Source organism: Dysidea avara, chromosome 10, assembly GCF_963678975.1.
Source record: "Dysidea avara chromosome 10, odDysAvar1.4, whole genome shotgun sequence".
Taxonomy (NCBI): domain Eukaryota; kingdom Metazoa; phylum Porifera; class Demospongiae; order Dictyoceratida; family Dysideidae; genus Dysidea; species Dysidea avara.
Window position 1 is genome coordinate 9,626,974 of NC_089281.1, and position 25,144 is coordinate 9,652,117.

General features: G+C 38.3%; 1 protein-coding gene across 2 annotated transcripts in view; it reads right to left on the minus strand.

The window, feature by feature from the left end:
- Positions 1 to 831: 831 nt before the first annotated feature.
- LOC136237124 (sn-1-specific diacylglycerol lipase ABHD11-like) overlaps positions 832 to 25,144 on the minus strand; it is a 40,993-nt gene continuing 16,680 nt past the window's right edge. Inside the window, exons 5-7 of one of the 2 annotated variants that reach the window (XM_066027422.1) lie at positions 24,217 to 24,326; positions 1,168 to 1,346; positions 832 to 1,117 (exon numbers count right to left, since the gene is read on the minus strand). In XM_066027422.1, the coding sequence (XP_065883494.1) occupies positions 976 to 1,117; positions 1,168 to 1,346; positions 24,217 to 24,326 (431 nt within the window). In that variant the 3' untranslated portion in view covers positions 832 to 975. The remainder of the gene's footprint in view (positions 1,118 to 1,167; positions 1,347 to 24,216; positions 24,327 to 25,144) is intronic. The other variant, XM_066027423.1, reaches the window with a different exon arrangement.

The window sequence follows — 25,144 nt, forward strand, 5'->3', positions numbered from 1 at the left end:
TTGATATCAGAGGTGCTTTTCAAACAGTTCTTGATTCATACTGCTGTGTAACGGATTGAACATAGCAGACAATGAAATGTAATGGATACTTCACTTTTCAGACGATAATTGATTTAACTGGGCACGCGGTACCATTTCTTTAATTCTTTTGGTATGCGTCGATTGCAAACGTTCTTTTCAAACAGTTCTTGATTCGAAATGCTGTGTAACGGGTTGAACATAGCTGACAACAAAGCGTAATGGATACCTCACTTTTCAGATGATAATTGGAGCTTGTGGCGTCATTCAGATGCGGTATGCGTGGGTTCACCAGTCATAATTATTATTTGCAAAAAAAAGTTAAAAAACAAGTATACAGAAAAATTTGGAATTTTCAACTAGAGTAGAGACCATAATACATCGATAAAAAGTACTGAAACAAGCTGGAGTAGTGCACGATATTAATTCACAGTAAAACTATAAGAAGTGTTATACCCCTACTGTGCTCAAGATACCATAATGGAAATGCACAGTAGGGATATAACACTTCTTATAGTTCTACTGTGAATTAATATTGTGCATTACTCCAGCTTGTTTCAGTACTTTTTATTGATGTATTATGGTCCCTACCCTAGTTGAAAATTCCAAATTTTCCTGTGTACTTGCATTACATAAAACTGCTCTACATCAAAAATTTCAGTCCTGAAACATAAAAAGTACCTTTAGCTTCTGGGGGGCTATGCCCCCTCATACTCACTATCGAAATACTTACTACCCTGCTGAACTCCCTTGCCAAACCCTGGATACATAATGCATAATATGACTATGGATGATGAAAGATTACAGCAAATGTGGACTTTCAATTAAATGTTGTAATTTAAGCTTGCATAGAAGTACATATTATTATACAAAGTGCATTGGTTACAATTAACATCAAAATCTCATAATAACTTTGACTATATACAATTGATATAATCCACCAAATAAAAAATGGAATTATTTGCAAGCAGCCAAGAAGTTTATAACTAGATGAAGGAATTGCTGTGGTTTCTCAAAGTGTACCCAATGCCCTGCTCCTCTCACATACTTCAAGGATGAACTAGGAAAGAGGTGTGAAACCTTAGAGAGGTGTATTTCACTGTAAAGTACAAGTAAAATTACTAGATGTTGTACAATGTCATTTTTCACCTGATATAGTGGGATAGCTCTCCTCCAATAAATAAAGTCCTTCCATTGTATTGCTTATCAGTATTGGGAAAGCCTGTATTTAAACTATCTTCTATAATTGGTAGGTTAACTTTCCATTGGTAGCGGTCTCTATTGACCTTGATCAGGTTAGACAACAGGAATTGTCTTAAAAGGTTATCCTGTGTAATTGTACATCATACTACCTTGATAAGTTAAATACAACTTAATTTTCTGTTGGCACCTTTAATCATTAGTACTCAATACACCACTATTATTTAATATAAAAATGGAGTAGGTATCAGACAGTACAATAGTACTGTACAGTAGGGACCACAAATTTTGTAGGTGTGGCCCACAAAATAACATCACCCAAAAATCAGCCTCACTTTTCCCAGACGACGATGAGGCAATACTGGTTGGGCAAAACTAAGCCCAAACAAGCCTTGAGATGGACCCAAAATGCTTTCAACAAGTTGCTAAAAAAATTATATTTAACGGAATTTTCTAGTGACTGACTGACTGACTGATGCCTTCAGACAAGCGTAACTCAATAAGGCTACGGGCTTAATTTTGGCACTGTTTGATGTCGCTTCAGCCAGAGAGGTGTCTTTTTGCCAACCGCAGCAGCTACATGGACTTACATTTGTCCTCCTTTTGTGTATGGTTTTCTTTCTCAATTACTACGTGAAGGTATTGATTCGCGGTAGCACGTAAATGGCTTCAACATTACTGACCTCACGTTGTGTGAAACATTAGAATGCGTGTGCAACAGTGTCTCGAGTTGAATGTCAAACTATTCGGGTTTTCTAGGCATAACACGTGTAAGCAATATTGTAGTATTTCTTTGGCAACATATAGTACAGTCAAAAATTGGCAATTCCGTGACCACTCTTCAGCTAACATATTTTGATGATTGATTCCACTTCTTGGGGTCATTTATTGAAAATTTAGCTCCCAGGTGCCTCCCAAAAGTCCCGGCATTGTTTGCTATGGTGCGAAATTTGAAATTGCTGCTAGCGCGACCTAAAATCAGGGTATGCTGCCTACAATAGTGCACAAAGACACTTTGTAGGATAAATAAACCTCAAGGATTCCAATTCTGGCATCAATTTCATGCTATGACCTTTATTAGACCCAATAATCAATAATAGTTTCAATTGGAAGAGCGAAACAAGTGTAAAACCAAGGTAAAATGCTTAAGAATATACATGTAGAAACTTGCATAAAGTTAGATAAAATATGCACATTTGATGAGGTAGCAGTATGTGCATGATCGTGCAGGAATATTGAGATTTTGTATAAATACAGAGATTTTGGAGCCACTAGTTCAGTCACTTTAAGTCGTCAATTAGGTAAGTCGTCAATTAGGTAAGTCACCTTTCATAGTACAAGAATTTGCAGTACTAACTGCTATACTTTTAGCCTTCTGATTGGTCAAATTTAGTGGCAAAGAAACACCAAAAATCACATTATTTTTTTCAGCTGCATCAAGAAAAGGTATGTGGACTAAATGGTTATTTTGGTATTATAGTTTAGCCCATTTTGTCCATAAACATGTAGATTGTAACAAGAATAATGGAGTACCATACATGCTTCAGTGTGATGAGCCTTGTAATCCAGCCACGGATGCCATTGGTTCCATTGAGATGTGGGAGAGTATCAGGCACTGAAATAGAAAGGTCTTGACAAGTTTGGAAGTGTTCATGAATGCGTAGATTGGAAGAAAGGTCCGGTTGGACACTTTATTCATGATTCCTCAGGATTGACGCTTAGCAATACCAAGAAGCTAGAACAGCCTCAAAAGAGACAGAAGAAATGTGAGGTGGATGAATGCCAGTCACAGTCTTCAACCATAGGTGAGGTTAGTTCCCAAGACGAAACTCCAGCTGCCAAGAGGCTGCAATAAAGTTCAGGGCTGATTCATGACAGAAACAAATGTGTTTGATGTTGCAAACCAGAATCAGCAAAGCATCCAGAGTCAAAGCTTTTCTTAGTTTCATATGACCATGCATGGGCTGCTTTCAAGAGCCACACAGTGGCCCTTGAAGATCATGACAGAATCAACTGTCTGATTGATTCTGCAGTTGATCAGCCTTATGCTCTTGAATTGATGCATCATCATAAATGCTGGCTGAAGTATGTATGGAAATTCCAGAAAATGAATGAAGATGATAAGCTTCCGCAAATGCAGAACATTACTTATTGTGAAGTTCAGACTATGTTTTTTAACCAAACTTGAAAGGTAATCTTTGAGGAGCAGGAGTACTGTTAAAAGTGAGGAGCACTCATGCTTCTCTAAGATTATCTTTCGAGTGTGGTCAAAAGACATAGCCTGAACCTCACAATAAGTAATGTTCTGCATTTGCAGAAGTTTATCATCTTCACTCATTTTCTGGAATTTCCATACATACTTCAGCCAGCATTTGTGAAGATACCTCAATTCAAGACCATAGGGCTGATCAACTGCAGAATCAATCAGACAGTTGATTCTGTCACACATTTTCTGATCTTCAAGGGCTGCTGATTCTGGTTTGCAACACCAAACACATTTGTTTCTGTCATGAATCAGCCCTGAACTTGATTGCAGCCTCTTGGCAGCTGGAGCTTCGTCTTGGGAACTAACCTCAGCTATGGATGAAGACTGCGACTGGCATTCATCCACCTCACGTTTCTTCTGTCTCTTTTGAGCCTGTTCTAGCTTCTTGGTATTGCTAAGAGTCAATCCTGAGGAATCATGAATAAAGTGTCCAACTGGACCTTTCACCCAATCTACGCATTCATGAACACTTCCAAACTTGTCAAGACCTTCTATTCCAGAGGAGAGCCTTTTGCCTGATACTCTCCCACCTCTCAATGGAACCAATGACATCCGTGGCTGGATTACAAGGCTCACCACACTGAAGCATGTATGGTACTCCATTATTCTTGTTACAGTCTACATGTTTATGGACAAAATGGGCTAAACTACAGGTATAATACCAAATAACCATTTAGTCCACATTCCTTTTCTTGATGCAGCTGAAAAGAATAATGTGACTTTGGTGTTTCTTTGCCACTAAATTTGATCGATCAGAGGCCTAAAAGTATAGCAGTCAGTATTGCAAATTCTTGTACTATGAAAGGTGACTTACCCAATTGATGACTTAAAGTGACTGAACTAGTGGCTCCAAAATCTCTGTATTTATACAAAATCTCAATATTACTGCATGGTCATGCACATACTGCTACCTCATCAAATGTGCATATTTCATCTTGCCTTATGCAAGTTTCTACATGTATATTCTTAAGCACTTTACCTTGATTTTACACTTTTTTCGCTCTTCCAATTGAAACTATTATTGATTATTAGGTCTATATAAAGGTCATAGCATGAAATTGATGCCAGAATTGGAATCCTTTAGGTTTATTTATCCTAAAAAGTGTCTTTGTGCACTATTGTACACAGCATAATACCTCGATTTTAGGTTGCGCTAGCAGCAATTCTAAATTTTGCACCATAGAGAAAAATGCCAGGACTATTGGGAGAGCTAAATTTTCAATAAATGACCCCAAGAAGTGAAATCAATCATCAAAACATGTTAGCCGAAGAGTGGTCACGGAATTGCCATTTTTGACTGTACTAAAATAAGTGAAGATATTTCACGACTATTTGCTTAATTGTGTTTCTATACACATGTTTTGCCTTCTGTTAAATATTCCACAATGGATGTTAGTTAAGCATCTTTTTGCATTTGTTACTGTTATTTTTGTTTTGTCCGAGGTATTGTTCATTGAAGTCAGATACTCAACGATGTCTTTCAAGGATAGAGTGAGAAGGAATAGGAGGAAGGAAGTAAACAAATCTTATTATGAAACTAACAAGGACACAATTTGCTCGGAGAGGAAGATAAATATGACAAGGACAAAAGATCCGGACTTCATAGGATTATTATAGAGACGCTGTGGCATCGCGAATGAAGTCAGCTGAAAGCAGTAAAGTGCATTTGAAGAAAGATCTAGAAACTTATGCAGAATCGGCTAAAACCACAAAAAGCATTATGAGAAAGATTTTAAAACTTCTCATGCTGAATAAGGTGAATTCAGCATAAGTTTCTAAATCTTCTCATGCTGAATTTCTGAATTTTTAATCTTTCTCATGATGCTTCTTTTTGGCTAAGGCCAAAAAGAAGCATCATGAGAAAGGTTTAGAAACTTCTCGTGCTGAATCGGCTAAAACCAAAAAAAAAGCATTATGAGAAAGATTTAGAAACTTCAGCTAAAACCACAAAGAAGCATTACGACAAAGATGTGGCTAAATCAAGAAGTAAAAGTAAATCTTCCACCAGCAAACATTATCTTGTGAATATTGATGAACTTTGTAAAAAAGCAAACACAGGTATGACCTTCTGTATTACTGTGTGTGCCAGTGTTCTGTATATTTTGATTTACATTTTCCTTTTGTTGTTGGTATTTGCTGAGGCCACCATCTGACTCTTATGTGAGGTCGTTATGTGGATAACTTGACAGAGGCTTGTGACATAAGACTATTATGCATACACAATCTGTAATAGGCCATGCATGCTATGTAATAGGTTCATTTTCATAATTAGATAATGACTGTATATTGCACGTGTGCTTTAATGATAATCACGTGATAACGCCACATGGTGTCAGAAGTGCTGATCGTACCTCATGGCTACTTGCAATCTATCGTTACAACCTCCAAGTACCTTCAACTTTGCCACTCCCAGCAAATGGCCGAAGTGGAAACGAAGATTCGAACAGTTCCGCATAGCATCCGGGTTGTCGGAGGAAGAAGACGCTAGACAAATAAGTTCCCTGATGTACTGTCTGGGGGACGACGCAGTAGACGTTTTAACTTCGAAAAAATATTTCCGAAGATGCCAAGAAATACAACAAGGTTCTCGAAAAATTCAACAGCTTTATCAAAGTGAGAAAAAACTAGGGCTCAAACGAATAGCCGATTATTCGTATTAATATTCGTTGGCATAGTATTCGAATAATAAAATTAACCCCCGAATATTCGCACATGATCGTTATACAATGGCACGTGATTAGCTGTAAGCAATTAAGGAAGCGGAGACGATGCTATTGAATGGAAAGAATGGTGTTGAAGAAGCGAACAGTAGAAATAGCATTAGGCAGCCACTAATTGGTGAAGATGTACTAATGCTGTGGCAGATCGTCATAAGCACAAGACTTCATATGGATTCATGGTTTACTCCAGATACTTCTACTTTGTTATAAACACTTTCCATCACAATATCGCTGCGGTAATCCTTTCAGAAAGGGCACTATGCTACCCTTTTCTTCTCAGTAAGTTATTCATACGAAGCCACAAACTTGTTTGTGGTTCTTTATAGGTTTCTTGGTAGTGGCCACCTTAATTACTGGATTACATTCATAGCAATGAAACCTTACACCGAATATTCGAGTATTCGGACAATAGTTGAGTAAATATTCGAATACAGAAAGCTACTATTCGTTTGAGCCTTAGAAAAAATGCTATTTTTGAGAGATAACAGGAAGTCCTGAGTAAAGGAGATACCAAGACGTTTTATCTGGGCGCTATTGGAGATGATTCAGCAGTTTTTCCCAAGTGTTGGAATGTACAATTACTCGTTGACAACATAGAAGTTTCCTTCAAGTTGGACACAGGCGCCAAGGTTACAGCAATAACTGAACAGTCGTATCAGTCCATTGGCAGCCCTTGTTTACAAAAACTTCAGAAACAGCTAAGAGGGCCCAACAAGCACCCCTTAGATGTCATTGGTGCTTTTACCACAACAGTGTCAAATCCTGCTCTTGAAACAGACATCTACGTTGTTCGCAATCTAGCGCACAATCCGCTAGGCTTACCGGTGATTACAGATTTACACCTGATAGTTCTAGTGGATGCTATTCAAAGTGATAGAGCCACTTTACAACAGAAGTTCCCTTCATTTTTCACTGGTTTAGGCACACTTCAGAACAAATATGACATACGATTGAAGCCAGATGCCAAACCATTTGCCCTGTCTACCACCAGACATGTGCCAATTCCACTACGTGCCAAAGTGCAAGCAGAGTTAGACTATATGCAAAGCCTGAATGTAATTTCCAAGTAGACCAACCAACACCATGGTGTGCGGGCATGGTAGTTGTCCCAAAGAAGGCTGGTAAGGTCCGCATATGTGTAGATCTTAAACCATTGAATGAAAGCATGCTGCGGGAGAACCATCCTTTATCTCATGTTGACGAAATCCTTGCACAACAGAATGGGGCTACCATCTTCAGCAAATTAGATGCCAACAGTGGTTTTTGGCAAATTCCACTCACAGAACAGTCCAAGCTTCTCACAACATTTATAACACCATTTGGTCGCTATTGTTTTAACAAACTCCCATTTGGGATTACCAGTGCACCAGAGTTTTTCCAGAAACAGATGAGTGCCATACTAGCAGGCCTTGAGGGAGTCCTCTGTTTGACGGATGACATTTTACTGTTTGGCAAAGATCGTGCAGAGCACGACAAACGATTGTACACGGCCATGAATCAGATCCAACAGGCAGGAGTCACCCTCAATGCAGAGAAGTGTAAGTTTTGGAAAGACAAACTTACCTTTCTTGGTCACATAGTAAGCAAGCAAGGCATCTCTCCTGATCCTGATAAACTCAAAGCAATTGCAGAGATACCATCTCCCACTACTGTAACTGAGTTAAGACGATTTATGGGAATGGCTAACCAATTGGGCAAATTCACTCCTAAATTGGCCACCATATCTAAGCAATTGCAAGAATTGCTCAGTAGTAAACAAGTATGGTCATGGGGTCCACCCCAAGAAGAAACGTTTACTAAGATAAAGAAGGAACTTATGCAACCCACAGTTCTCGTGACATATGATCCTAGTGCTCCTACAAAGACATCACCTGATGCATCTTCCTATGGGCTGGGAGCAGTCCTTCTGCAACAGAGAAATGGTGAGTGGCACCCAGTTGTGTATGCCTCACGAGCTATGACAGAGGCAGAGCAGCACTATGCTCAAATAGAAAAGGAGGCTCTAGCTACAGTTTGGGAATGTGAAAAATTCTCCCTGTACATTCTAGGAAAGAGAATTTCAATTGAGACTGATCACAAGCCATTAATTCCATTACTAGGTCACAAATGCTTAGATAACCAACCTCCCAGAGTTTTACGCTTCAGATTAAGGCTCATGCGATTTGATTATTCTATTGAACACACACCTGGCAAGTTCCTATACACTGCTGATGCCCTTTCTAGAAGCCCTCTACCGAATCAACCAGACAAATATACAGTTGAACAGCATGAAGAAGTAGAGCACTTCATATCAGCAATTACTTCACAGCTACCTGCCAGCAGTGAACAGCTCTCTACATTTGCCAAAGCTCAGTCAGAAGACAGAACATGTAGCAAAATCATTGACTACTGCAAACATGGTTGGCCAAGTAAATACAAGGTGCCCACAGACTTGATGATTTACTGGAAATGTCGTGGTCAGTTTAGTCTTCACAATGAGCTCCTACTGTTTGGCAACAGAATAGTGATACCAAGCCACTTACGTAAAGAGATTCTCACCAAAATTCACAAAGGTCATCAAGGTATCCAACGATGTCGACTTAAACTGGTAACTTCTGTCTGGTGGCCAGGAGCATCAAAAGACATTGAAATGTTGATACAAAATTGTCCCCAGTGTTGCAAAATGGCTATACCATGCAAAGAACCATTGATGAGCTCATCCCTACCTGCTCATCCTTGGGAAACAGTTGCGGCTGACCTATTTGAAATGAAAGGCACTTCTTATTTACTGGTTGTTGATTATTTTTCCAGGTTCTCAGAGGTAGTAAAGTAACCAGCACAACATCCGTAGCTATTATCCGAGCATTAAAGGCCATTTTCTCTCTCCATGGCATCCCGCCTGTTCTTCGCAGTGACAATGGTCCTCAATTTGTGTCTACTAAAATGAAGCAGTTCGCCGAGTCCTACTCCTTTATGCAAATCACCAGCAGTCCAAAATATCCCCAAAGTAATGAGTTGGTGGAGAGAATGGTGCATACAGTAAAAGGGCTTTTGAAAAATTCCACAGACCCTTGTATGGCTCTACTTAGTTACAGGGCAACACCCCTACCATGGTGCAAACTTTCACCTGCAGAGCTCCTTATGGGGAGAAAAGTAAGAACAGACATACCTCAAGCATCACACCAGCTTAAACCTACTTGGTCATATTTGACTACTTTTAGAGAGAGAGACAGAGAGTACAAGCTACAACAGAAGAAACAGTATGACCAACAACACAGAGTGAAAGATCAAGAACCTCTGGACATTGACGTCCCAGTCTGGGTGACATCAAAACGTGAAGCAGTCCTGGCCGAATACAAGCTAGCTCTAACCATCCAAGATCCTACATTGTTTCTACACCCACAGGACCCATAAGATGAAATAGACAACATTTGAATCAAAGGACAGATGGGAGAGATCAGCTTCCACCAGAGCCTGTGTCAACTGCAGTTCCTCCAAGTGAATTTACTGAAGGCCACAGAATGCAGACATGGTTACAAACAGGAACAGAAATCAGGCCACCTGATTGTCTGCGGTTCTAATGAGCTTAAGAGGGGGATGTGACATAAGACTATTATGCATACACAATCTGTAATAGGCCATGCATGCTATGTAATAGGTTCACTTTCATAATTAGATACTGACTATATTGCACATGTGCTTTAATGATAATCACGTGATAACGCCACAAGGCTCTTCTACAACAAGAGGAAACATGCAGTGATATTGTTCAAAAAATTTTCAGAAGTTTATGGTACTACAGCTGATTCAATGTCACATGCTGTAAAGGAGAAGACAACTTGCTGTTTAGTATCCAAGAAAATGGTACATGATGCACTGTCAGCCAGAAAAAGTCATGTCGGCAATCTTTTAAAGACTATTTGAAAAATTAATGCCATCCAAATTGTATGTGAAGATAACTTGCTGCAGGGATTACGCACTATTTCTTCTGAGCTATACTTTTACAATACTGGTTACAAATCATCAGTCCTTAAACAGGTGACTGTAATTGTCTATGATAAAAGGTGTCTAGTTACCCAGGCAAAATGTCCAGAAGTAAATGAGTATGCTTAATTTGTATGACTTGGCAATTCCTGTGGACGAGAAAGGACGTTGTGTTTTGTCTGAGCAAGTTGGCGAAGAAAGAACCAGTGATGATCGTCCTAAAAACTGGAAATAATGTAAATTGTGCAAGGCATTGACAGATCAGGAAATTGATGTATTCAATATCAAAAAAAGTATTTGAAAGACCCTTGGAAGAAATCAGGGCTTTCCTTCATGAAATTGATTTTGGATGCCAACATGGTCATTTCGACAAAGTAATTAGTCACGACAGTGATGGTGAATGTATACAAGAAAAGGAATTATGAGACATCCCATCCAGTGTGCTGCTGGAATGTGTGAAAGCCCTCTTAGGCTACTACGACAGGCTGCAGTACACCACCCAGTGATTCAAAATCTTCTTGTCAACATACACAATGCTCCTGCTAGCAGTAAGTTTATTGACCAGATCAATACCGGATTTTGCTCTGGGAACATTGAAGGTGTTAAGGAAGCCATTAAATGTGAAATTTTGTGTGACCTCTTGATTGAAAAAAGCACCAGATGATGAATCCTCTGAAGTGTCATCAACACCTTCCTGTAATGAAGACACAGAGACAGCATTGCTAGTGAATACAATATGTGAGTATGAAAAAAAACTCCTAGATGATCCTGAGTTTGCATGTTGATCATGTGAGCGTTTACACTTGAAGAGAAATGTAACCACATTCAAATTTTATGATGAAACGTTCTACTCAGATATTTGGAATGATCTCAAAGATTAATTATCACATCCAGAATGATCTTACTGTTGTTTATAAGTCATTGTGCGTCTGTGAATATTGTTGCAAAACCCTAAACTGCAACAAAATGCCTTCTCGCTATGTACTCAATGGGCTATACACTATTCCAGTTCCAGATGAATTAGCCAAAAATAAACTGGAAATGCAGTTTAATTCAATGTGCCAAAATGTTTTCAGACTGTGGTGAGGTTAGGGACTTATACTGGAAAGTTCCCATTTACAATGCCCTCAAAGCTGCTAAAGGCACTATGTTTTTTTTCTGCCACTAGATTTACAGAATACCTTGGAAAGGTTGGATGAAGCAGGTTACACAGCGACTCCACTATTGGTAAATTGGTTGGCTTACCTGATCCAGAATTGTATTGAAAGCTGTACAACTAAGGACAAAATTGTTTGTGGATGTACCATGTGTCAAACTTGCCGCACAAAAATTACAGGAAACTAACTGGCTATATGGATCAATTGACTTAGCATGCATCATCTGCGGCAAGGTGGTGGATAGTGTTGATGCAGCTAAAAAGACTATGGGTATAGTCAATGATGCTACTAGTCTTGTCATAGAAAAGGCTTCAAACGAAGATATGGCTGGACTGAATAGACCAATACAGGTAAAGACATTCAGCATTACAAGTTGCTTACAGACCATGAACTTCCAATGGATAATCGTTTGCACTTTCTTGATGTACTATGTTTTCCCACACTGTTTCCTAATGGTCATTTTGGTGAATTTTACCCACATGTTGAGAAACTAACATTTGCTGAAAATGTGAAATCTAGGCTGTTGAATAAGGACTCAAGATTCAGAAAAAATGTGGAATTCATATTCTATTATCTCTGGAAAAAAGAGTTTCGGGAGCTTTCTGCTGGAATTACAATGTCTTGAGTTCCTGTGGTAGAAGAGATCTAAACCTTTAACTCACAAAATCTTGACATAATACATGCTTCATACATGAACCTATTTGAAAATTCAATTATTTCAGCAGGAAAATCCCAATATACAAGTTTTTATCCTCAACCAAATTTGGTATCATTCTATGCAGTGAAGGATGCTTAATAAGACACATAAATCAAATTGCCTTTCATCGAGGAATTGATAAACCAAAGATCGTGTCTGTCAACCACAGTACACGGAAGTTACAGTGTGAAAAAGGCATAACTTATTCAAAATCTGGAATATCTTAAATCAGTTTTGATAAGGTGTATCAAATAGGTTGACAATACAAGCTTTCTAAGTACAACAAGTATTGATATTTAGAGTATTGCTAGTGTATGAAACCTTTAAGTGCAATAACAAATCATATGTGACCGGATCTGTGAAAACCTGACACAATCGCGCAAGCCTAAATTTATAGTGCAAAGCATTGAATACATTGGGTGAAATACTTGCATATTATTGAAAAAAATTCCATTTTTGAATGCCTCTTTCTTAGTGAAGGAAAGGTAGAGCTGGGCAATATACCGGTATAAAATCGATATGAAGGTATTTTATTCGTACCAGTATCAATATCGAACAAATATATTTATACCAACAAACCGGTATACCATAAAATACTGGTATACGTATCGACACATGTACACTGTAAGTCACCATTCTGCTTTTACAATGTGTAGAGCAATCGTGGTGCAGAGCGTTTATATAGGGTATTGTGAGAGTGAGACACTCCCTCTTTTTTCTATATTATGAACTTATATCTGATTCTTGGTACTGTTTGTCACTTGAGACAAATTACTACCATACTTAACTGGATGTGTGAAGTTGTTCATTTGTGTTAACCATATACCATGATAGTTAGTTATACCGTGATATTTTATAAAATATCATACTATCTTTAATATTTGTGTACCGCCCAGCTCTAAGGAAAGGACTAACAATAAAACTGTGAATATCATCTTATTTGTATGCTCAAGAGGAGTTGGAAAATCTTTGTTTCATTGCAGTAGACCCAAGGATACGGAAGTTGTGAACGTTTGTTTATGTCACGTCGAAGTAATCGTACACGATCTATTTTTCTTCATAAATTTTGGTTTAGTATGCAGTGAAGAAGAGTGAGTAAAGGAAAAACTTACCCAGTAATTGATTCCCTTGTTCATGGCGAACACAATGGTAAAAAATTGTAGCTCCGTACCTCAATTCGTTGGTAAGTTACAACAGTTTTTGTAGGCACATGTTATTTATTTTCTGTACAAATCGATTTTTCAGTTGCTGCTACTTTGTATTTGCATAAGAGGCTGAAACTTTTCCAGAGGGTATACTTGGCTTAAGTAGATTATAAATATTTAATAAACAGGAATTTGGAAGATGCGCGATTGTGTCAGGTTTTCGCAGATCTTTTCACATATTAAGAAACATTTTAAGCACTGAAAGAATGATGCAATTAGTTAATGGTCACACAAAACTGGGTACATGAGCACTACAAAGTATGAAGTGTATATGAATAGTACACTGTATATAGGAAAACACATATTTTCATTCAATTAGGGAATAATTGTACTCGTAACAGCCAAAAAACTGCACTCAAATGTGTAATTTACCAATGCTAATCAATTAACTAATCAACCAATCCAAAATCTTACCTGAGGAATGTTTCATAATTGTGACCCAGTCTGGGAAAACCAGTCTTATCGCCTATTTAAAAGTATCAAGAAATGCTGGTTTTAAGTATTTAGTGTGTTGTAGCTTGCCAATGGCTGCAGCTATCTGTACAAAATTTTCACATGTTTTACACCAATTCCTTACCTTCCAGAGCATCCACTGTGCAAGTAGCCAACAACTAAGTTTCCTGCAATTTTAGATAGTTTTTAAACCGACAATGACTGTATCAGCTAGGTGAACTCCAAAAGGGGTGGGAGGTAGGGGGCCTGGAAGGCAGGCAAGATGGTGTTCAAAAATTGAAAAGGAAGGAATAGGGATGAAGTTTTGGTCCATTCAATGAAAGGAAATTCACAGTAGAGGTATTTATTCAACACCACAGAGCTGTACAGTCACATACAGCCATCCCCAAGCTGACTAGAGCTCCATTAAGGCTCCACACCACACGTACAGATCGCCACTGGGCTTGGGAAAAGCAGCCAGCAAAACCAGAATACTCAAGTCTAGCTGATTTTGATTGTGGAATTAGATAGTTTATTCATGTAGCTTTGTGTCCTGGGTGAAAAATCGAATCTGCTGACATGGGCGATAAGACCGATTTTCCCAGACTGAGTCACAATTATTATTGGTACAGTGTATTACAAAGGAGGAAACCATCACATCCCTACTAGACATGTACCGATACGGATTTTTCAGGTTTACCGATATCTGATAATTCTGTACCTGAAGGAGCCGATACCAATTATACCGATCCGATATACAATTACATGTTGTAAAAAGATATTACACATTATAATATCAAGACACACAGTAGTGTGTCGTGCGGCCCAAGAAGCCAGCGTACCACACCGTGAGTATATTTACAGGAAGAAAGTAAAAGCGATTATCACACCTTTGTAGCTCCGTGATTCCTTATCCGATTGAAATCAAAGTTGCTACAAAAGTGCCGGTTAGGTAGGGCAGTCCACATTCCAAATTTGAAGAAAATCGCTCCAGCCATTTCCAAGATACGAGTGCCAAAATTTGGGGTTTTCTTCTTCATTTTTTTCTTCTACATCTTCTTATTCTATTCGCGTACTTTGCAAAATCCGCCATTAAACACGAATACGTGCTCCAATCGGGCTGAACTTTGGCACACTTAAAGGGCTCATTAAGGCGAATCTCAGTACCACGTTTGGTAGGAATCCAATGAATATTCACAGAGTTATGACCGATTATTTGCAAAAATATGATCGAAGGTCTGTCACACCGACAGGGTAAATCGCTTGAAGGAATGAGCTGAAACTTGCTATGTAGATGGAGTAATATCGTAGGAGTGCCTTTTTGTGGTTTGAAAGGAATCCAGTTAAAGGCCATCGAGATATGACACAAAACCCAACCTGTGTCACAATTACGCGATCGATTTTTATGAATTAAAAAACTATTAGTTTTCACGCCTATAAGGCAAACCGCTTAGAGCAGTGATCTGAAAATCGGTGTGTAGCTTAAATAATTATCATAGAAAGTCCTTGCAGTAGTACAGAAGAATCGGATTACAAACCACTGAGTTATGATTCCAAAGCCAACTACGTGTAGCATATGCGAGATCGAGATACTCTAATAGAACAGTCACCCTAATAGAGCATTCAGTTACATTTATAACTTACTTCGTTATCATGAACCACAATAGTGGGTTCATAATAGGGATCGCAGTGGAATTTTTGAAAATCCTAATAGAGCAGTCACCTAAAACCAGCCTTAGAAAGCAGACTCGAGCATAAAACAACACTCAGAAGGCTTATTATCAAACACCGAACTCAGACAAATGGTGATTTAGCAGTAAAAATGGTCTAGACGAAATTTGGAAACATTCAAAAATTGCGAATTTAATGCAAATTGTTCATATTATTATTCATAATATTATTATCATTATTATTTTGTTTCACTCGTGTACAGCCCAAGGCTTCCATTTTTTCGTGATAAAAACTACACAGCCTTACTCACTGAGTCCTTCTGCGTGTCCATGACCCATTATTTAACCCGTACTCTACAGATCGCTAACCGGCCTCCACCTTGATAAATTTCTAAGTTCTTCTTCGCCATTGCCTGCTGTTCTGTATACGGAAGAAGCCATAGAAGAACAAAATTACGGGATCTTGTGTGCTCAGGGATGCGTATTGTTCGACTGTAGTCTTTATAACATTAATAGATGGCAGATTGAAGTTGTGCAGACTCTTTTACCTTACAAGATTGCCAAAATAGGGTCTCTAGTGAGCTTCCCACGTTCGCTACGAGAAGCCATTCAAGCGCCCATGCAAGGCATCCAGTTTATTCTCTTCCTAGCCATCACAGTGAGTACTTTGTTTCGTCCATTATAGGCGGAAGAATGGTAGCGCTGATATCATGGCTGCTTTTCACACACAGAAAAAGTTTGGTGGGGTGTTTATTACAATCCTACCATTTAAAAATATTTTGTGGTCTAACCACATATCATCAACATCTATAAACAACTTACAGGGTGTGAAGCCTGACAGTCTTATATGGGAGGAATTGTGTGCTACTGTGCTTATGTCACTGTAACTAGCTACTGTGTACTTACTCTAGCACATTCTCCGATCAACTAGTGACATTGACAGTTGCAAGCATTTATGACCACATGCTAACCAGACTTAAATTTGCTAACTATACCTATGGTGTTCCACTTTATGACAAACTGCAGCTAGCAGGCTACACCTAGGCTTTCCAGGCCTAGAGCTCAGTTTAAGTCCTGGAAATTGGAACTCAATATGCCAGTTTGAAGTAGTCCTGCATGGGTATGACTGCCAAATCCATGGTAATCATGTAAGACTGGCTATGCCACTGGCCACCAGTATAGTGACATTGTGGTTTGTACATGCAGACACCGGCATAGGAAGACTTCGTCCAAGCCTAGCCATCTCCTCCTATTTAACTTGATTAACACAAACTCACACGGTTGCTGCTGCATGCAGCTTTGCATGTTCATATGTGCATTTATACAAAGGTGCTGCAAGTGTCATCACTACAATAATAGCACTACAGCTACAATGTATAGCTATCTCTTCACTACCTATTCTGCTAGACAACTCTATACCTATAATACACATGCTTGATGATGTATGCATCGTTCTTCTCTTTTTTTTAAAAATGGACTCTACAGGAATTATAACACTAACAGTTACCATTCTTATAACTTGTATCATAGAGTTTCATTCTTGTCCTTCTGTTAGAATAAACACCTAAGACATCTTGTTCTTCTTCAAGTCTCCTGTGTCGCCATCAACACTGTCTCCTGTATGATAGGTGCACAATCAGTAATTCTTTTGACAGGTAGCTAGCTCATATAGCAGTGTGTTTTCAGCAATGGCACAAAGTGTGACGATGATGGCTGAAACACTGAGTAGACTAGGGGTTAATACATCCTGCCTTATATTTTGTGTGTGTACAAATCAGAATGAAAATACAGTCTTTATCATAGATTACAAATTAATATTGCATTAAGATATCTAGTTAATGAGTTAACCTTTTAAACTGAGGAATCTGTTAGCTTAGGCTACACTATAATGTGCCAATTAACTTATAATACATAAATGGATTTGGAAAAAAGTACACAAACTAGACATATTAAAAATTTAAAATAAGAAATAGGGATTGCTAAAAAAAACGACGAAACAAGAAGGGATCGCCGGGGTGGTAATGTAAACCATAAATCCCTATTTTGACTCTCCATTTGAGTATAAAGAGTCAAAATACGGATTTGTGGTTTACATTACCACCCCAGCGATCCCTTCTTGTTTTGTGGCTTTCTTTAGCGATCCTTATTTCTTATTTTAAATTTTTAATATGTCCATAGAATTATATGACATTGTAAGTTATTCTGTAGGGAGTTCAACTACAAACAGTTAGTCTTATAGACAATCCAGCTACAAGCAAGTCACCCTGTAGAGAGTTCAGCTACAAATATGTTGCTATAGAGATTCAGAACATTATAAGTCACACTGAAGAGAATTCAGCTATAAACAAGTCACCTTGTAGAGAGTTCAGCTACAACAAGTCTCTCAGTAGAGAATTCAACTACAAACAAGTCACTGCGTAAAGGGTTAAGCTACAAAAAAAAGCTACCCAGTAGAGACTTCACCTAGATCAGCTACAAACAAGTTATATACTTTATGCAATGTTTAGCTACAAGTAAGTCACTCTGTAGAGACTTCAGCTACAAACAAGTTACTCTGTAGTACAAACAAGTCAACGTGTAGCTGGAGAGTTCAGTAACCAATAAAAAAAAAACACTCTGTAAAGAGTTCAGCTATACAAACATGTTATAACTCTATAGAGAAAGCTATAACTCTATTGAGAAAGTTATAACTCTATAGAGAGATCAGCTAGAAACAATTAGTGACCCAATAGACAGATCAACTACAAGACATCACCTTATAGAGAGTTTTGTTACAAAGAAACCACCATGTAGAGAGTTCAGCTGCAAACATATCACCCTTTGGAGAGTGCAGCTATGAACAGATCACCCTGTAGAGAGTTCAGCTAGAAAAAGTCATCCTGTAGAGAGATCAGCTAGAAGGATCACCTTGTAGAGAGTTCAACTACAAACAAAACACCTTGTAGAAAGTTCAGCTACGAACAGATCACCCTGTAGAGAGATCAGCTAGAAGAAATCACCTTGTAGAGAGTTCAGCTACAAAGAAACCACCATGTAGAGAGTTCAGCCAGAAACAAGTTCACCCTGTAGAGAGGTCAACTAGAAACAAGTCACCCCGTAGAGAGAGCAGCTACAAGAAACCTTCCTGTAGAGAGTTCAATTGCAAACAGAAAACCCTATAGAGAGATAAGCTAGAAACAAGTCATCCAGAGATCAGCTAGAAACAAGTCATCCTGTAGAGAGATCAGCTAGAAACAAGTCACCCTGTAGAGAGATCAGCTACAAAGAAACCATCCTGTACAGAGTTCAATTGCAAACAGAAATTCCTATAGAGAGTTCAGCTAGAAATAAGTCACCGTGTAGAGAGATCAGCTAGAAACAAGTCATCCAGTGATCAGCTAGAAACAAGTCACCCGTAGAGAGATCAGCTACAAAGAAACCGTCCTGTTAAGAGTTCAGCTACAAACATGTTACACTATAGAGAGATCAGCTAGAAACAAATCATCTTGTAGAGAGTTCAGTTGCAAACAAATCATCCTGTAGAGAATTCAGCCACCTTGTAGAGAGTTCAGCTTGAACAAGTCACCTTGTAGAGAGTTCAGCTACAAAAGAAATCACCATGTAGAGAGTTCAGCTGCAAACAAATCACCCTGTAGAGAGTTCAGCTAGAAACACGTCATCCTGTAGAGAGTTCAGCTAGAAACAAATCACCCTGAAAAGAGTTCAGCTACAAACAATGAGAGTTTCAGCTACAGTTCCGTTATGTAAGAAGTCACCTTATTAACTACAGTATGTGATAATCATCATTCAATGTTAAATATACAAATATGTCATCAGACAAAAGCTATACACACAATTACCTCCTTTCTTCCACAATTCCTTACAAGTTAAAAAGAAGCATCAAGCCATATGGCCAGCTTTGTGGCTTGCAATACAAAAAGAAGTGATATCTAAATCAAAACAGCAAAGCTGTAAAAAAAGAGTGCAGCCCCCAAGGTGAAAAAGATGTGAAATCCAAGGTGGCGGCCAAGTGATGGTAAGTTAATGGCAAAAATTTTAATTACAACAATTCAGGTGAATTTGGTGCTGAATCCTAGTGGAGGAGGCAACACAAATTCACCTGAATTGTCGTAATTAAAATTTTTGTCATTACCGTACCATCACAGCTATTTCTTGGCCGCCAAATTGGATTTCACATCTTTTTTCACCTTGGGGGTCGCACTCATTTTTTACAGCTTGGCTGTTTTGGTTTAGATTATATGTATCATACTGTATTTTTGATAAAAATGAATGACAATAACATAGTAATTAATTTGTACTTTTGTAGCATACGTATACACTGTAATCTCATATCAATGATAGATAACATGTAGACAAAGTTCAACCAAGTTAACAGTCAGTAACGGTAAGTAGCTCCAACTAACGGGAAGTTATATTTTATAAATAATAATGACTCTGCCAGTTATGGCAGAAGTCTTGATCGTTTATCATCATAAACTTCCCCTGCACCAGAAAACAGCCGTTCTTAACATACACTGGTTGAGGGAACTGATAAGTATTTCCTGGCAATCCTAGCCAATATAGGGTAGTGTTGACAGTTACCTTGCCACCATCTTAAGGGGTGCCCATGTTTGAAGTCAAGTAAAGGTGCTGAAATATATTGGTCAATTTCAACATTGTGTGTTGTTTCTTCAGAACTTGAAGGGGCAGACTCTGAAATGATCTCCGACAGACAACCCCACAGCTTGCTTTGCTTGATAGGGCCTTCATCACCTGTGGCAATTCTCTTGGCAGGAGGTTCTGCTGATTCAGTTTCTTCTAAAAAATAAGTGTACTCAGATAATAACATTTCCTTGGCACATTGCCGTGATGTGGTACTTGAAAAAAAATTTTCTTTGTACCTTGGATCAAGCAGTGTGGCCAGTGCTAAAAATCCTACATTTTCAATGTCAGCAAATCTAATATTCAACGATTCAAGCATCTTACATTTCATGTTATGGACACAATGGTCATCATCTTGTTCTCCTAGCATTTTCATCAGGCCTCTTACCAGTGGTATGATCTGAGATATTATGCTTGAGTCTGCTGATATTTTTTTGTGATTTCTTCGATAGGTGCTAAAATGTTAATTACCTTTGTAGCAGTATCTAGCTGTGAAGATGTTACCACAGAAACATTTCCAGCGGCACTATACACTGCAAGTGCCATCTTCTGCTCCATTACTGACTCTAACATGTAGAGTGATGAATTCCACCGTGTTGCTTCATCCTGCTTAAGATGGTGTTCTGGCAATCCAAGACTCCGTTGAATCTCATTTAGTTTGTCATATACAATTGTTGACCTCTTGAAATGTCCTACAATTTGTCTACATACTGCAAGTAGGTCACTAACGCTTTTCTGACTTAACACTCTATCATTAACAACAAGCTGTAAGCTATGGGCAAAGCAACCATAGCTAGCCACACCAGCATCTCTCATAGATTTGTCCATGTTGCTGGCATTGTCATGTAAAACAAGGTGTACCTTTGCTTTCTCAATTTTCCACTTGATAAGCATAGCATTTAATCTTTCACAAATGTTACTTCCAGTATGAGAGCCCTGTAATTCTTCTACAGATAGCACAGCAGAAACCTTCTGAAAATTTTCTTCAATCCAATGACTAGTTAAGCTCAAAAGAGAATTAGAAGCCACATTGGTACTGCACACATCCATTGTGAAACTGTAATACTCCCCACCAGGAGCATGTACTAGTTTATGAAGCTCTTCTTTAATCCCAGTATAAATTTTGTGCAGTATTGTTTCAGTAACATATTTCCTACTAGGAAAATTATATTTGGGCTCTAGAGCATTAACAAGCCTTTTAAACTCTACATCTTCAACTATTGATATAGGCTGATAGTCAAGAGCTACCATTTCCCCTAATCATTTATGAACGACAATCACCCTTGAATCATCAATATTCCATTGTTTATTAACTTCTTTTGTACCTTGTAGAGACAACTGCCACAATCCTATAAATCCACCTGCTTACAGTCTCCCTTTTCTAGATGCTTCTCTTTGTTTGTTCCTCCTTTTCTTTTAATTCTCAAAAATCGCGGTAGGTATTAGGGTGACGAGATTGTAAATGATTAACTAAATTCATTGTGTTGAAGTATTTCGATTATCACCTCCTCTTGACACCAAATCTCCGCAATCACTACATTTAGCAAACTTAATGTCTTCGGTTAATTTTCCACACTGACTAAAAGAAGATTAACAGTAATCGCACATAATTATCGTGCAGAGTTAAAGGCATTAAAATGCTACAATTATATGCAGGTGTACGACAAGAGCTCTACTTGTTAACTGCTTGACTCTAGTAAAGGATGAAGATAAAGCGTAAAGTGATGATACTTCGTTAGACTGCATGCACAGACTCGAGAGAGCTGTTCTATTAGCACGATGAGACACAACAATCAAATTTCATGTACAGTGTAGGAGTGCAATAGGCTACCAGTAACTGTGGATCTTAGATCTGCATGTGGTTCTAGCATACACTACAATCAGCGAAGTAATTACCACACACATGCAAACGCACATGCACACACATACACACACAAACATTATGAAATAATTTACAAGGCATATTTATCGAAAGTTTTAACTACATCCATAGGTTACACGAGATTCAAAATGATTATGGTAACCTGTGAAAGTGTAAATCGGAGCCCCCAAGCTGCCAAGTTATTGCATTGGCATGGCCATGGAGGTTTAAATGGCGAGATTTAGACTACTAATTACTGTTTTATGAAGTGTCGTGGCAGAGCCAATACTCGACTATAGTGTGCATAAAAGGAACTTCCTCATACTGTTGTTAGTATAATACAGTACATTAACCCATTAATGGCCTCTGCCGCCATATGGCGGCATGACATCAAAACTCACTCATGGAATGAACTTGTAAAACGCATTTCACAGCAAGATGTGCTAGTACTGAAATGGACACACTCATACAAGTCCCGTTCTTTGAGAAAACCAGATCCTTCCTGGACTAGTGCGCATTTGTTATGTAACAGCATAAAGTGTAATCTTTTATAACAAGCGAATTAAATTGTTCTTCAAGTTGAAAACTAGTAGTTAATAACAAAGAAAGTGATACACATCAATGGAGACAGGTAAAGTTGACTGTTGACCCAGACGTGGCATGGTGGACATGAGTGCAGATATGCATGTGCAACAGCAAAATGGGACAAATCACAAAGAAACCAGCTGTGGAATGGACCGCACTGTAAGTAAACTGTATAGAATAGTTCTTTGGAGTGTAATACACATTTTGTATGTAAATAGTTGGGTTTTTTCATTGTTTGCTCAGGCTGGTTTTTACCAAAGTTTAGACAGACTTTGTTGTTTGATAACATCGTTGTGGTTGTTGTGATGTAAACAGAAACAACATAGTCGACCTCCTGAGTCCTTAGTTTACAGCAAGTATTTAGATATATGATTACTAAAGTAGTTGTGTATATTGTATGGTTAGTATGATGCAATTCAGCAATTGAGCCAGTGGTCCATCTGAGAATTTGGCTGTGAATGGGTTAAATGAATATTGCTAGTTACATAAGAATGTATAATCTTCAGGCAGTTGGTTGTAATTCCTCCTTCTTTTGCTGCTGCTGGCAAAGCAAACAGTGGTCGCCTAGCTGGGTAAAAAGGAATAGACATATACAGGTTATATAAATTATAGTAGCCATCGGATAGTATATAAGCAAGGCATAGCTTTTGTTTATAAATACCATGCACTTGTTATTAGGCAGACTATAGCCAATAATCATAATTTCGCCAAATCATATAGATAGTAGAACTGAGCTATATTATCATTTTAGCGATATTTTAAAATATCGATATTGTGATATTTGTTGTTAACTATTGTGATACCATGCTTGTACATTGGTATGTAGAGTTTACTTTGACACGTGTAGGTATTTATTTATGAAGAACCTGATAGCAGGTATCTTAAGTGAACCTGGGCTCAACAGGCCACTTGTTTATGACCACAATAAGACCCACAGAAAGGCAATTAGCCCTTGTGGAGAATTGGTATATAACACATTAGTAATTACCACGGGAAGTGATGCGATTGTGAGCCAGTAATTACCAATGGCCTTCGCCATAGTATACATCGCTCTGTAGACACAGACAGCCAAGGCTATTCACATTCGCTGCCATTCTCACACATCTCTAAAGCCTCAAATACAAATTTTATCACTTGTAACTACAAACTTTAACTCATGCTCCATGGCATGCTGTGACCTTGTGTATCCTGCTCACTGAAGCGCCCTTGGTGTTATCAAAGCTCTCTACACTAACTCACTGCTTCTATCCTATTGTCTAAAATACTTGGACACTCATAATAGGCATTTTCGAGGATTTAAAAACCATTGGTGACGTCAATAATTACCTCGGCTGCTTCTCAGTAATTATAGACATTACCTCCTATTTCACCTATTACAAGTGTCTAACTATTACATCAAAGCATGTGTTTCTATAACTGTTACTGTAAACAAGGATCATAGTGACTCTAGTTTGCTATCATCTATAAGGACTTCCTGCAGGAATGCTAAGCAATACACTATGCGGCATCAGCTATGATTGACATACAGGTGTATTTGTAAATATCATGAACTATTCACTGTAATGAATAGTGGCTTTAGTATCGATTGTGGTACTAAAATGGCAGTATCGCTTAGCCCTAATAGACAGAGCTGTTACTATCACTGGCTAAGTCTATGATTAGGTTTGCCAATGTACTTGTACAGGTGTTTCAAAAGCAAAAAAAACTCTTATTACTGGCCTCATATACAACAAAGTATTTTTACTTAAATGGTGGTTGTAATAATATATCACAAAATGCTTCGTTATAAACATCCACTCACTGGAACAAGTGGAGATAACATCTTGTCTGCTTCTCTCTTGTTCACAACGTTCATCAAATCCATTTGCCTCATTGCTTTAATGTACTGATGTATTTCCCCTTTTCCTATACCTATACAAGTACATGAAAAATACACTGTATACAGCAGGCTAACAATTAAAATCATGAGTTAATATCTAATTCAATATATACAGAAGATCTTTCATCTACAGTATAGGTGTGACAGTTTCCAGGTATGACAAAAACAGAGGTGATAGTTGCTTATACCAAAACAGAGGCGATAGTTGCTTATACCAATGAACTAAAGTAAACAAAAGTCTTACACTAGGTACTAAAGTAAACAAAACTCTTACACTATTGTAATAAAAGTATCAGGTAGCACTGTATAATAGGGATTGTGGAGGTTTGGGGTTTACTGGCAAAATACGTTGCCCTAAAACCAGCTTCACAATACTATCCTGACTATAACCAAGCCTAAAAGTGCCTTCAGTATGACCCTAAATGTTTCCAATAGGTTGCCACAAAATTAGAATAATATATTGAATGGAAATTTCTACTGGCTGAATAACTGCCTGCCTGATTCCTTCAGGAAAGCATAACTCAATAACAGCTAAGGCTACAGAATTGATTTTTTCATTGTTCGACCGCAGTATGTACAATGCACGCATCATGGACTTACCTTTGTGTCCCATTTCTTTTGCTGACAGCTCAGGTGTCAATTTGCAGTAGCACAATGGCTTCCCTATGCTTGTAAACAGGTATCGTCTGTATCTTTTGTGGTGACTGGATTGATTGCAGAGGTGGTTGAAACGCTGTGAAATGGGATAGCTAAAAGGGAAGCGTAATGGCCATTTCACTTTCGAGTCAGTAATTGATAATTGGGACATGCGTTCAGCTGAACACATTACCTCTGGTGCCATCCTTTATTT